Source organism: Typopeltis vanoorti, chromosome 8 (genome assembly GCF_054136105.1).
Source record: "Typopeltis vanoorti isolate ZY-2024b chromosome 8, IOZ_Tvanoo_1.0, whole genome shotgun sequence".
Taxonomy (NCBI): domain Eukaryota; kingdom Metazoa; phylum Arthropoda; class Arachnida; order Uropygi; family Thelyphonidae; genus Typopeltis; species Typopeltis vanoorti.
Window position 1 is genome coordinate 118970335 of NC_143556.1, and position 15801 is coordinate 118986135.

A 15801-nucleotide genomic window follows, 5' to 3' on the forward strand; every position below is an offset into this window, starting at 1 on the left:
TGTGCCTTTAATGTATATGATGGTGACTGTTTTGTTGTAGTTCTCTGTGGTGGATGGTGGGAGGGGTTTCTTAGGAGTGTTTAGTATTTTGTTTATCTTATGTGGATTATAGCCATTGGCCAAGAAGGTGTGGCATAAGTGAGCCAGTTCAGCAGCAAGAGCATTGTCACTGGAACAGATTGCTCTCGCTCTATGGGTTAACGTTTTTAAAATGCCATATTGTTGAGAAGGATGATAGTGTGATTGTTTGTGTAAGTATCTCCCTGTATGTGTGGGTTTTCTAAAAACTGAAAATGATAAGGAACCATCTGGAAGACGTGTGATAAGTGTATCCAGGAAGGGCAGACAGTTATTAGCTTCCAGTTCCATTGTAAAGTGGGTTTTTGGATGTTGGCTATTTAAATGCGCTAAGAATGTTTCCAATTTCTCTGGGCCATGTAGCCAAATAGCAAGCACATCGTCAACATAGCGTAGCCAAAGTGTTGTTTTGGGAGTGGCTGTATTGATTGCTAGTTTTTCCAGGTGTTCCATGTAAAAGTTGGCTGGGGGGGGGGGAGCCCATGGCTGTCTCTCATCTATTTGTTTGTATATTTTCCCTTTCCATGTGAAATATCCTGCATGTATTGTGAATTTGAATAGTTCAAATATATCAGGGGGAAAGTGTGACTTCAGTAGATTGAGGGTTTCTATTAGTGGTACATTTGTGAATAGTGAGGTGATGTCAGAGCTTATTATTAAGTCTGAGCTTTTTAGGGTAAGGTGTTGTAAGATGCTTTTTAGGTGGGCTGAATTTTTGACAGAGGAGGGAGAATTGTTTGTGAGAGTGGCTAGTAGCTTCGCTAAATGTCTAGCCAGTTTGTATGTGGGACTATTTATACTGTCCACAATTGGGCATAAGAGTGTATCTTGTTTGTGAATTTTTGGTGCTCCATAGATCCTAGGTGTTTTAACATGGAAGGGCTTGAGTTTGTTAACTGTGTCTTTGGGCCAGGAAGTGACTTTTTTCAATAATTTTCGTGCCTTATTCTTTTGTGTGTTGGTGGGATTGCGATCTATAATTTTGTAGGTTGACTGATCTTGCAACAATGTGTGCATTTTGTTTTCATATGCTGTTGTGTCCATCACCACAGTAGCATTGCCTTTGTCTGCTTTTGTTATGATAATCTGGCTGTTGTTAGTTTGTACACCTCCAGAGAATGTTTTTTCAAAGATGATAAAATATAGTCTTGAATGGAGGAAGACAATCAAGAGGCAGACCAAAAAGAACTTTGCTGAAGTCTTTGCATTGGTCACAATTATCTAGCTTCAGAGGGATGACAGAAATGGCCAATGGATGGCAAAGATTTGTTTATAGGGGGCTAAACTCATCATCTGATGGATGAGAAAGAAGAAAGCATTATATCTGTGTATGCTAATACGCAAATATAATGCTTTACAGATATGACGTTTCATACTTTTATAGCAAAGAAATGTAAAGATGTGATCAAAATGATAATTATATTGGTAATAATTATAACATGCATGCATACACATGTGTATACAGATGGTATTCAGTGGAATTAAATGTACAGAACATATTTTTGGCCAAGGTATATCAGACTCCTCATAAAGAGAGAAGAAAACTTTTTTGAAGAGTAGGTTCATTCTTTAATGCTTTTATTTATTATTTTTTTTTGGGGGGGGGGGTAATATGTGTGATGCAATTTGCTGTTCAAAAGTAGTGAGTAGAAAATATAATTCTAATTAATTTGATTTATTATATATATATATATATATATATAAACTCCTCATTTAAAATCAAAACAAAATACTACCAAACAAAAGTGTTCCTGCTGTAATCTTACCCAATTCCAACAATAATAAAACATGGTTTACTAACAGTAGGTTTCTTAAAAGATTCCATCAATTCTGGAAGTGAGTTGAAATTTTCTCTTTCTTTGTATGAGAATAATAACAATACAGCATCAACTTGATCAGGACAACCCTAAAAGAGCAAAAAATACAAACAGAAAACATTTCTGTTAATAATAAATGATACAAGAACTGAATCATCACAAGATGAAAATTAGGAGAGTGAATTTTCAAAGGAAGGATAACCTAGTCATAACCCAAATACACATCAAAATCAAATTCCTAACATATTCCTTAGAGGTCCCAAAAACTAATGATATGTGCGTGCATGCAAGCATTAACACTGGGCAAATGAGGTTGAAGAAAGGCAACAAACGTTGGGCCTAGAGTGCTAAATCATATATATCACCCCCACCAAAACCATCACTGATGCAGGATGATAACCACTCTGAATCCAGGGTGCTAACGGCTTGTGCTGTACGACCATCAGGAGCATATACCTGATCATTTTGGATTAAGTGACTCTTCAATGATAATTGAAGAGTCACTTCATCTCATCAGTGAAGAGGATATTTCTGTGACTGTTGTTCATGGTGAAATGGTGAAAATGTACTGCCGGAGCAGAGAAATGCCTTTGCTTTTATCACTCTCTGCTGAGTAAGTAGTGGTGTCCAGTAGAACGATGATAGGCTTTCAACCCCAATTTTATCAGTTAGTACATATGACATCATCCTCTGTGAAATGTTCATCTCTAGCAAAAACATTTTCTGCATTCTCACAAGATTACAGTGGAGGCATGCCTTCACAGCCCCCACAAGATGCTGCATTCTAAAACAGCTTGGCTGACCTGTTCGTTGGTGATCAGATATGTTTCTGTATCGTCATAATGGTCATTAGTCTGATATACAAACATCCTACTGATCCCAGGTGTTTTTTTTTTTTTTTTTTTTTTTTAGAGTGCCGAAAATAACAAGTGATATCATAACAGAGGGTTGCTTAAAAGTCAAAGTCAAATAACTGGGAGGAGACCTCCACATCACTGTCTTTGCAGAGAACCGACTAAGACTTCTGACTAAATGTATAATCCTCACCTTGACATGGTGCACCCCGTTAGTAGGTATCTGCTGGGTACTGAACAAATGAACAAACAAGGATAGGCTGGCAATTTGGGACTTATCCAACCAAATTATACGTTTTACTCTCTTAAACCACAAATGCATATGATGGTACAACATGATGAGATTTCATGTCAGCTGGGGCATAGCCTGATTAAATATAAGGGTGATCTGCAAAGTTCTCGGCCTAACAATGAAAAAACGAATTTATAATTTCAAAATTTTTTTTATTTTGCAACATAATCTCCCTGAAGACTAATACATTTATTCCAGCAATGCTCCAGTGTCATTATCCCATTTCTGTAGTGGTTCTCAGTAAGATCTTCAAAATACCCCTCTACAGTTGTAATCACCTCTTGATTCGAAGAAAAACACTGACCAGCAAGGAAGAGTTTTGGTTTTGGGAAGAGATAGAAGTCAGAGGGAGCCAAATCTGGGGAATAGGGTGGATGTTCCAACAATTCATAGCAGGTCCCTTAATTTTTCCATTGCCAAAAGCACCTCTGTGAGCGGATGCATTGTCCTGATGAAAGATTTCCTTCTGCAAACCAGGTCTTTTCACTAATTTTTTTGTCTAGTCTGGTTAAAAGATCGGAATAATATTCCCTGGTTATTCTTTTACCCATTTCAAGATAATTAATAAACAAAATGCCTTTAGCATCCCAAAACACTGATGCCATGACCTTTCCTGCTTATGGAACCAACTTTGTCTTCTTTGGCACTGAGCAACCAGCTTCTGTCCACTGTTTTGACTGCTGTTTGGATTCTAGTGTGTAATGGTCAATGCAAGTCTCATCCATAGTAATAAATTGATGCACAAAATCAGTTTTATTCTTGTTAAAATGCTCCAAGCACTGTTCAGAGATTTTCACATGAGTGCGATTTTGATCTGCTGTGAGCAAGTGTGGCACCCATCTTGCGCAAAGCTTTTTCATTTGCAATTCTTCATACAAAATATATCCTACACATTCTTTTGAAATGCCTATAGTCTCAGCAATTTCATGCACTTTGACTCACCAGTCATCCAATAACATATCATGCACTTAATGAATGATTTCTGGTGTTGTTACACTTTTTGGACATCCTTCACAGGGATCATCTTCAAGACTGGTACAGCCACATTTAAGCATGGCAGCCCATTTCTTAATTGTCATAAATGAAGTTCAAGAGTGCCCATAAACTTTTATGAACTTTGAATGAATTTCTTTTGGCGTTAAACCTTCTTTTAGAAAGAATTTTATAACCACACGATACTCAATTTTATCCATTTCAAGGGATACAGACAACACTTTTGCTTCAGACAGCTGTATAAAACAGACTACAGACAATAGAATGACTTGCAATTTCACATGGATGCTTATGACAGATGTAACAACTTAGAAAAAAAAAATCTTGCCAATAGTGTTGCCATCTATGGTCAAAGCCGAGAACTTTTCAGACCACCCTCGTAAGGCCCCACTGTAAGACAGAAACCATCGGCATAAGAAATATTAATGGAAAGGATATCGAACTTGCAGAAGAATTGAACAAACTGAGCTCTTTGCTTTATGCAGATGATGTACTCCTAAACACATCAGGTCTCCATGACTCTCTAAATAAATTGAATAACAGTTGTAACAAATTTGGCATGAAAATCAGCAATAAAAATACTAAAACTATGAAAATGGGTAGGAACATAGAAAACTTCAGCAGCATTCTGAATGACAGAGATTTTATAGAACAAGTAAAATATTTCAGCTATTTAGGCAGAGTGAAGATTGCAGGTTAAATTTGGAAATACACAACAGAATAGTAATGCTGGTATGGTGGATAGTCAGCTGAATAAATATAAATGAAATAAGAGAGAAATTAGCCAAAACACCAAACTCGCAGTGTTCAAACCAGTTTTAAGTTATGGATCTGAGTTAAAGTTTTAAGTTATGGTTGGGTTAGAAATAAAGCACTTGATCAGAAACCAGAGACCACAGATATGTGGGTTCTGAGAAAAATTAGGGAAGTGAATCGAGGGCATCAATAACAGAATCATATTAAAAATGAAGATATTAGAAAGGAACTTGACATTATTAGCATTCAAGAATGTGTAAGCAGAGCTTACTAAGGTGGTATGGCCACTTAAAAAGAATGGGTGAAGAAAGGTTAGCAAAACTGGTGTTTGATGCCAAGATGGCAGGAAAGACACCCAGAGGAAGACCTCAGTCTGGGTGGATTGATTCAGTCAGAAGTGTCTTAGAAGAACAAAATGTTAGATATGACAATATTGGAGTGTTCACAAGTGATAGGCTAATTTGGAGGAAAACTGTGGATTAATAATAATCCAAACTTAATCATGTAGTGCTATCATAGTAACCTGAACTCCCCTTGATGTTTCCTGATAGGTACCATTGATGATTATGATGATAAAAATAACAGGTGGCCGCATTCCAACCTTGTGAAGTGCTATTACAGCTACACAGTTCTCATAACCTCCTTACTGAATGTTAACCTGTACAGCAAGACAACTCTCTCTCTCTCTACTGATAAACAGGTGAATGCTGACTGTGAACAGCGACACAAATGGAACTGGGCTCACGTGGACATTGTTAGGGTGACAGACCATTAACTACATTCAAAACATTCATTTTGGTAAATTATGGAGAGAGACTACAACTGTGTTAGGAATAATTATTTTAATTTTCCAATGTTTCGACCTTCATATTAAGGTCATCACCTGGAGTACACACACACACACACATGTACAAATACAAGCTATATTACATTTCAAATGGTATGCAAAAGTGACAATGATTTGTGGGCAGCATGAGGTGTGAGGAAGTTGTAACAGGATTTATGGCATGACTGTGCATATCAGTTGCCATTCAGTATGTTCATGCACTTCTTAAATAAAGAATCTGTTTTATTCTTCAAATTTATGTAAAAATTTTAGAACCATATTATTCCATAATTTTGAATTTATCTCTCCCCTGAATACTAAGTTAACCTTGTCTCTCCAGCTGTTTTTTTCTTAGCATCCTCTCTTTGATGCTGATGAAAGAAACATGAATGACATTAGGCAGATTGCATGAGTCACATCTGAGTTCTTCGCTCAATGTTTGACAATATGACTGCCAACACGTGCCTCTGTCCAGAAGTAGATATCTACTAAAAACTTCACTGAAATATTATTATTCACACTTTTCTTCAGTATTTTCTTGCAATGTGCATCTGAAATTCTTCCATGCACTGTAGAAAATTAGTTTCATTTTCAGAAATGGTCTGCCATGATTACTGTGCTAGTTAGTGTCTTGGTTGCAGCTGAAATATGTGATTACAATATTAGAGATCAAAGAAACAATTGTAAAAGTTGCGTAGATTAATAAAAAGGTTTAATAATTATATATAAAAAAATTCTTGTACTCCTGTATCAAGTTCACTGTTGAATGTGAATCCAATAACCATCTGTATCCTTTTTGGATTCTTTAATAATTTGAAATCTCACAGGTCATGTTGTATTTTCAGTTTATCAGAAACCATCCTTTATGGGCAGATACATTCACTTGTCCTCACACCATCATTCTTCAACAAGAGTCTTGTATTAGAGCTCAAATGATCTGCTCTTCTAATTCCCTTTTGTTAGATGAGATGAATAAAATTAAAAACAACTTGAAACAATAAAGCTACCATTAAAAAAATTACTGCTGTTCTACCAGACTACAATCTGATGTGAAAAGAATGTCAATACCCTATCTTAAAGGAACCTCCAAACAAACAGCACTTATTCTTTGCAAATTCAATCCATACACTTAATTCAAACCACCTCAGAAACTGTCTTCCTTCTTACCATCTACAAAGGATGCATTACCATAATTACCAGGTGTCTTGTCAGGTACCCTGCATTGATCAGAAGAACATCAAGACTATATTACATGTTTGGAACCCTACAAGTCTGGTAATGCTTCTCATTCTATTGACAATAAGTACAGAGTTCTTTGGAACCAGACAAAACTTCATTTCATTAAGTTCAAATTTGATCATCTTTTCCTTGAAACATGTGAAAGCTACAAAATTGTCTGAACTTCAACTGCTCCGACTGCATGCCAATCTTTTAAGTTTCGGGAAGTGATCACTATTAACTGTTCATACTTTTTTAAATTATTATTTAAAATTATTTTTTATCTACGCAACTTTTCCAATGATTCCTTTGAACTCCAACGGATAATAGTAATTATATACTTCAGCTGAGACACAAGCTAGTATACGCATGCTTTATGACTCATATTGTGATTCATGTTTTGAATGTAGTTAAAGGTCTGTCTCGATGATGATGATGCCCATGTAAATGTTGGATGAAATATAGATATTTTTGTTATATGTATAAGCCATGAAATATTTTAAATAAGCTAGCCTAATTTCAATACATAAATCTTTAATGCTCTAAATATTTCAATTTACATTTATTCTTGGCCTCTTTTACATTAGCAATGTTTATTAGTAATTAATGTAATGTGTATTGTTATTAAATAATTATTCAAGAAATACACAAATGACAGGCAATGTGTTAATTGTAAGCGCTACATGAAAACTAAAGCTGGTAATTTCAAGTGGTTTACACTGATGACAAGGAGGTGCGTAATCTCCATTGCTGTTCATTGCAGTAATGAATATTGTCCCAGATGTTAATGACTAAAAAGGAGATACAGCTGTTTTTACAAATGCACATATTCAGGATAAGCACTGTAGCTCTTCTGTTGAATACATCCAAATAACTCTTCCTTCTCTAGAAGAAAATGGGAAAATCAAATGATGCAGAACTTCTTATATATTAATAATAATAAGAAGAGAGCATGGTTTTAAATCAAAGAGAAAATATAGAAATTTCATGGTGTTAAAAACGATGAGCAAGTAGTTGAAAAATAGGATAAACTTCAAATATTTGGGAGGAGAACTTTCTAGTGATGGGAGTTTAGATTAAGAGATACTGAGAAAGATTTCAAAGCTTTATTAATAGTGGTAGTCTACTGTGAGACAATGAGGTCCCACTGAAGTGTGAGCTTCTGATTAACAGAAAATACTTTTTTTTTCTTTCCAATTTTGTCTTATGTAGCAGACATGGAGAGTAACTAAAAAAGACAAAATACAATGAATGGAAAAGGTTTTGAGGACAACATTGGCAAAGAAAACAAGGAAGCACAGAATAAAAATTGTGGACATTGGAAATATTTTGGGACTAGTTTGCTGAAGAAATGTTTGTGAATTCTCTTGAAGTGGTTAAGACTATAAAATGAAAACTGGGGGGGGACCAAGACTGTGGAAATAGTCAGGAGACCAGATAAGAGGAGATTTTGAAAAAAAGCAACCTGAGCTAGAACAGTTTCATGAGAAGAATGTCAGGATAGAAAGAAATGGAAAGATCAGTTCTACCTGACCCAGCAGTTTCTTTTGGAGTTATCAATAAAAGAAGAAATATTAGATTGCAGAATGGATAAGCAGGAGCTGCAAAAGAAAATTTTTGAACAACAACTAAACCTTTCTTTGCAAAAATTATGCAAAGAAAGGCTTAGTTGTTGTTATTATTCATAATGAAGCTTAACAGTATAACCAACACCAAGGAGGGGGGGGGGGGAATACATTTATTGAACTAACTAATATTTCTCTGGTTTTCTACCCAGCATCATAAGAACAAAATGTTAATTGTGACAGGCACACAGCACTAAACTAAGTAATTGTAGAAACAGTTTAAATTGTAACTGACACCTGATGTCTTTACATGGCACCCTCTATGGGTTGGATAACTATAAAGTTAATTTAGAGAAGTCCACCTATTAGGTCTTAAGATGATAGCCTCCAGATCTTTGGTAAATTAATACAACCATACTTGTAGAGGTTGGGAGAATGCTTCACAGCTGATTCTAAGAATAGCTTCTCAGACCTGTAATAATTTCTATGTAATATAGAAGTTTTTCTTCATCTGATCCTATGTGAAGGAGTATCCAGAGTACAGTCTGCCAATTCCGACTCCATACAGACGATCTCAGATGTAAGTTTTATGTTCTTCAATGTGAATATTAATTGATCTACCAGTTCTGTCTAAAGTAGACTAAACTGAAGGCACAAGGAACTTTATACACTCCTGGATGTTCAAGAAGATGTAGTCAATCTTTAGGAAAATAGACAAAAATAGATAGTGGAATGAAAGGTTTGAAAGTAGTATGGAGATCGTATTCAGTGAACTTTGGTAATTTTATCTGATGTTCCTTACATATGGAATGGGAATGGTTTTGCTGTGATCCTGTGTGTTGGGTGTATGGATATGGGGGAGGGGGCATGTATCTGTTTGATATAGGCTGTAACCATTAGCTAAATAGGTGTTGGAAAGGTTCCTGAGCCTGTTTCAAAGGCTGTGTAGCTGTTTGTATATTTTTCCTTTCCATAGGATATAACCTTCATATATGGTAAATCTGAATAATTCAGTTATGTCAAGGAGAAAATGTGGCTTAATAAGGTTAAGGGTCTCTGTTAAATGTACATTAGTGAAAAGTGAGGTGATATCAAAACTGACCATGATGTCAGAATCTGTCAGAGTTAAATTTTCTATTAATGTTTTAAAGGTACAAAGAATTTTTAATAGATGGGAGGGAGAGTTGCCTGTAAGGGAGGAAAGCGATTTGGATAAATGTTCATCCCGTTTGTAGATGGGGCTGTGTATGTTATCTACTACTGGATGAAGGGGTATCGTGTTTGTGAATTTTAGGGACTGGGAATATCTGAGGTGTTTAGACATGATAAGGTTTAAGTTTTTTGGTAATTTCTTTGGGGCAGGGTGTAACTTTTTTTAATAATTTATACACTTTTTTCCCCTTTTGGGATTTTGTAGGATCCCAATCTATGATATTATAAGTGGAGGAGTCTTTAAGGAGTTGTTTCGTTTTTCTATTGTACTCCTCTTGGTTCATAACGATTGTAGAATTTCCCTTATTGGATTTAGTTACAGGAGCCTCCATAGCTCAGTCAGTATAGACGAAGCCCTTTGGTCGGAAAGACCTGGGTTCGATTCCCGTCCATGACGTGAGGAACCTTTATCTGGTCTCTTTAGACTAAAGGTGAGTTAGCCAGTCTCATACGGAGGTAGGTGGTTTTTTCACCCCTACTTCCATATGAGAAACTCAGGTTTTTTGTCCCCCATAACAGGCAAACCAGCCCCATGAACACACATGGATTACAGTCATGAATACGTCCCAGCCATATGCCAGTCCTGAGCCTGTAAAAAATTGGGGGGTTGGGGAAACCAATGGTGAACTACTCTGTAAAAATCTCACCAGGAATACTTTGCAGGCAATGCCAACAGAGTCACCTACATCGGAAATGATTGAAAGGGAAAATCAGATCAGATTTAGTTACAATAATTTGTTTATGCTTATATAGCTTTCTAAGTGCTGATATTCCTTTTGGTGGAATGTTATTACCCACTGTTGGTACAAGTTCATAAGCTACCAAGTTCTATACTGGTCAAACATCCTCTGAGAGTGTTTACGACAATACATTTACCATTAAGTATTCTTGTTGTACTTGCATTGGGTAACAGCTCTGCTGTGAAGCGCTGCAAATTTTTTTGGATGGTAATTCTAAACTTTTTCAAATTCTTTACTAGCAACATTTTCAGAGATGGAGATTAGAATAGACCACAGTTCTGTACTGAGTATTTCTGAAAGCTCTTCATGTAATGTGGTGATAGCAATGGTGATTTTTGCCAACTGGACAGAAATGCTGCAAACCTGGTTATGAATTAAGCATATGCTTGCTCATGCATAAATACGTTTAGGTCTTGCAGAATTAAACTTCTGTCAGAAACTTGCAGTTTGGAATGTTGTTTGTGTCCCTTCATCTCTTAAGGAAGGCTGGCCAATTGAGTTGTCTCAATAATTTTAGTTTCCACTTACCGAGTTGACATGGTTTATGTGCAATTTCTTCTCTGTGCAGTTCCTCAAAATTAATCTTTGACATCATCATCCTTATCTTCTGTTGGTGCATAAATGTTAATATTACAACATCAAACAGATGACTAGAAACACATAACAGAGTTGATCATCAAACTGGTGTAAACATTTTTACACATGACAAGATGTTATGGTGCATCATAAAACCTCAAACTCAAACTCCATTAGTCATTTCCAGTCAGTTGCCATTTGAAAGTCTAGTTTGTAAACCTAGAGGCTGGTTTCATTACTTGTATATTTTTTTTAGATTAGATGGGTAGTCAGCCAGTCGTAACAACGCAAACCTGGAGGACCAGTGTCTTTCTTAGTGTGGTCCTTACCTTTTGAGCATGGGAAACCATACCAGTAACTAGATTACCACTAGCATAATCTCTCCGATCATCGGAACATACAAGCCCTCATGACAAGGTAGAGACACCATTGGTGGGCACATAGACACAAACACACACAATATAATAGATATTTTCATTATTTATTAATTTTCACAATAAATGGTGCAGTCGACAGGATTTGAACCTGTTGATATTAGGGACATGTATTGTGAAAATTAATGAATTATTTATTCATTATGTGCTTGAACAAACTGCCCTGTCTTCAGCTGCATCTGTTGACAGGAACAAATGCAGGATTAAATGACCACCAGACAAATTTACAACTGGAAATTTCCTTTTTTGAAACTTGGACTACTATTTATCCTATTTTTTAAAACAAGGACAATATTAGAGGAGTTAAAGAAGAAATGTGATGTACAGGGTGTTCGGGATAAATTTGACATATTTATAATTAATTATATTTTTCCGTAAGTTACATGTATTAACACACACTTCTCTTCATTTAAAAGTTTGGACCCTTCTTCATTCATATACAAGATGTCAGAAAGGATGGATAGCTGGAACCCACCTGAATCATGGAAGAGAATAACTTGTATCATGATGATTCGTGCCCGCCATCAAAATAAGGATATTACGACTGCTGCCCAATGCTCCCCGAATACAGTAAAAACAATCAGGCATGAACTAGAGACTTGCAATGGTGACTACGAGGATGTAGCAAGAAGAAAGATCCCTAGCAGACGATCTGATTGCGTTCGTACAGCAGAATTCCTCGCAAATCTGCAGGAACAGGTGTTGAAGAACCCTGGCATTGGAATTCGGGCTTTGTTCGTGGAGTTGCTAACTGTAGTCAAGCCCTGGATAACAAGGGTAGCCAATGGTAGGCCGTATGTATGGCAGCAGGATTCGGCCCCTTGCCACACCTCTGGGAAAAGTCAAAAAGGGTTGTCTGAAAATTTCTACGACTTCACCAGTCCAAATGTTTGGCCTCCAAACTCCCCAGACCTTAACCCCATGGATTATTTTGTATGGGGCGCAGTTGAAAAAGACACCAATTGCACTTCCAGTAATACAAAAGCCCAGTTAATGGATAAAATTAAAACAGTTTTTGCGGCCCTTCCCAGGGAGACTGTAGCATCAGCTTGTTCGAGGTTCCGAAGCAGAATTGAAGCTGTGATCGATGCTAATGGTGGTTATTTTGAGTAAATCTTGTTGATAGTATTGTAATTAACTCTGCCTGTAATGTTTTTTTGTCAATTCATTAAATTTAATAGATACAAAGAAGATTTTCTTTTTCCTTACGAAACTGTCAAATTTATCCCGAACACCCTGTAAATAGAATTGTTTTGTCTTTTGGTGATGTTTCAGGATATAGAAGAGACTGAATATGTTAAGAAGACATTCAGAAATCATATGAGGGTGGTCTTAAAAGTTCTCGGCCTCGACCATAGATGGCAACACTATCGGCAAGATTTATTTTTCCAAGTTGGTATATCTGTCATAAGCATCCATGTGAAATTGCTAGTCATTCTATAAAGTAGTCTGTTTCATACAGCTGTCTGAAGCAAAAGTGTTATATGTATCTCTTGAAATGGATAAAATTGAGTATCATGCGGTTATAAAATTCTTTGTAAAAGAAGGTTTAACGCCAAAAGAAATTCATTCGAAGTTCATAAAAGTTTATGGACACGCTTCTCCTTCATTTTCAACAATTAAGAAATTGGCTACCAGGTTTAAACATGGCCGTACCAGCCTTGAAGATCATCCACATGAAGGACGTCCAAAAAGTGTAACACCAGAAATCATTGATCAAATGCACAAATATGATATTGAATGACTGGTGAGTCAAAGAGCGTGAAACTTCTCTGAAAAATCTCTGAACAGTGCTTTGAGCGTTTTAACAAGAATAAAACTGATTTTGTGCATCAATTTATTACTATGGATGAGACTTGAATTCACCACTACACACCAGAATCCAAACAGCAGTCAAAACAATAGACAGAAGTCAGTTGTTCAAAGCCAAAGTTGGTTCCATCAGCAGTAAAGGTCATGGCATCGGTGTTTTGGGATGCTAAATTCATTTTGTTTATTAATTATCTTGAAAAGGGTAAAACAATAACTGGGGAATATTATTCTAATCTTTTAACCAGACCAGACAAAAAAATTCGTGAGAAAAGACCCAGTTTGCAGAAGATAAAATCATTTTTCATCTGGACAATGCACCTGCCCACAAAGGTGTTTTGGCAATGGGAAAATTAAGGGATCTGCACTATGAATTGTTGGAACATCCACCCTATTCCCCAGATTTGGCTCCCTCTGATTTCTATCTCTTCCCAAAACTAAAACTCTTCCTCGGTGATCAGCATTTTTCTTCAAATCAAGAGGTGATTGCAGCTATAGAGCGGTATTTTGCATATCTTACTGAGAACCACTACAGGGACAGGATAATGGCACTGGAGTATTTCTGGAATAAATGTATTAGTCTTAAGGGAGATTATGTTGAAAAATAAAAATAATTTTGAAATTATAAATTCGTTTTTTTCATTGTTAGGCCAAGAACTTTTCAGACAACCCTCACACTAGTGGATAACAACACATGGATGAATTCACATTAACTTTAATTCATCAAAATGTATGTACATACCATCCACAAAATATTGTAAAACAATTATTATTACAATATACCACAGTGGGATAATGCTTAAATAATCCAGAAACCCTATTATAAAAACCAAATATGGTATAATTTCTCAAGCACTTTAGACATCCAACCTGGTCTCACACCAAGTGATAAAATTCGGTTGTTTTAAAATAGGTACATAAGCTATCATATTTGTAGAAACTAAAGATGGAAACTCAAACTTATGTAGTTAATTGAATCAATGTAAAATTTTGACACTTTGATAATTAGGCAGAAATTTTACATCAATTAAATTTACTTTCATGTTAATTTGAGTTTCCATCTTTAATTTACAAATAAAATTCATCTACTATCTAAAACATCAGAAATAGCCATGCCACAGTGAGATCCTTACTAGGACATACATGTGGACAATTTTGCCCAACTCTTCTGCAGATCACGGCCTCAGCAGTGCTTCCCATATACCATTATTTGGACTCCCTCGAAGCACACTTGGCAGAATAGCTAGCAAATAAAACATTCACTAGCTTGTCTGAAAGCCTCTTAAAATGCTATTACCATTAAGTTCAGTTTGGTATCCTTTCTAGTGGTCTATCTGCAGTACAACCATTTTAAAGCTCTACCTCTGAAAAGAAGAAATTATGACTTTCTCCATGATGTCTGATGTAATTCTGTAAACATCCATCATACTACATGCTGAAAGAAATACTGAAAAAGTAAACCGAGTCTTTGCTCTAGAATTCAAACATGGTTTCTGGCCTCTTCAAATGTCCAATAAGAAAAGTAATAGTATTACACTGGATGAAGAAACTAATCTAGCACAGAGGTTTGTCCTTTCTCTCTGAGTGGTGTAGGCCTTGATCCTATTTATGTTAGTCCCCCTAGAAAGTTTCCTTCAGTCTGATGATCTAATGCCTGTTGGATGTATCCAAGAGATATGCTAATGCCCACCAACGTGAAGGTGTAAGCAGAAATGGCTGGTGCAGACAAACTGTATTTCACAGAAGTTCAGCATGCTCCAACATTGTGATGTCCAAAACATCAGTTCCAGTGTTTAAGGTTCAAACATTGGAATCATGTAATCTATTTTAGCTATTAGGGTAAAGTAGCATAATCTACAAATAGCATCTATAATTCACTCTCCTGAAAGTGTCCAAAACCTCTAGCAAAAATTAGTGAACATTAATATTCAGGTTGAATATTAATTGTGTTGAATTTCAGACTCTACAAACCTATCCGTTTTTTTTTTTTTTTTGAAAATGTCAGTAATCTAATTTCTCTCCAACCCTTTTCCACCAATGATACTTTTTTTGTACTACAGGTTCTGAACTTTTCCTAGGTAGTATTGTTAAAACATTCACTGGAATACATACTGTATGAAGTCGTCTGGGCATATTTTTGTGACTGTAGTAGTTTTTTTCTTCTTTGTTTGCTTAGGATTTACAGCCAATGCAACTAAGGGCTATGAGATCAGTGTATGAAGCTTACAAATTGTGTGGTCTACTGGCCAGTTTGCCTAGTTTCTGGAATGAAAACTATGCTGCCTCCATATGAGACCAGCTATCTCACCATCGAATAAAAAGCCCTGATAAATATTCTTTATATTCTAGACAGGATTCGAACTCAGATCTTTGCAATCAGACTGTGGAAGAGAAGCAACCATATGCTTGTATGATACTGCTATTATTCAGTCAACATCATTCATAGCAAAAAATTCAACTATTTCAAAAAATAACTTTGAGGACAGCCATCTTTACTTCATCATAATCTATAAATTTAAATTATTTAACATTCTTCATTGTGCTCAGTCCTTAAATCCCACAGCAGCATACTGTAGTACTATGTAGGATTTAAAAATTGAGCCTCAATATAATGAATCATAAAATTATTCT

General features: G+C 36.0%; 1 protein-coding gene across 1 annotated transcript in view; it reads right to left on the reverse strand.

Annotated features, from left to right (window-relative positions):
- The window catches only part of LOC150104315 (ciliogenesis and planar polarity effector 2-like), a 204512-nt gene that overhangs the window by 64855 nt on the left and 123856 nt on the right, over positions 1-15801 (reverse strand). Inside the window, exon 5 of the mRNA XM_090396292.1 lies at positions 1845-1984. Coding sequence (XP_090252418.1) covers positions 1845-1984 — 140 coding nt within the window. The remainder of the gene's footprint in view (positions 1-1844; positions 1985-15801) is intronic.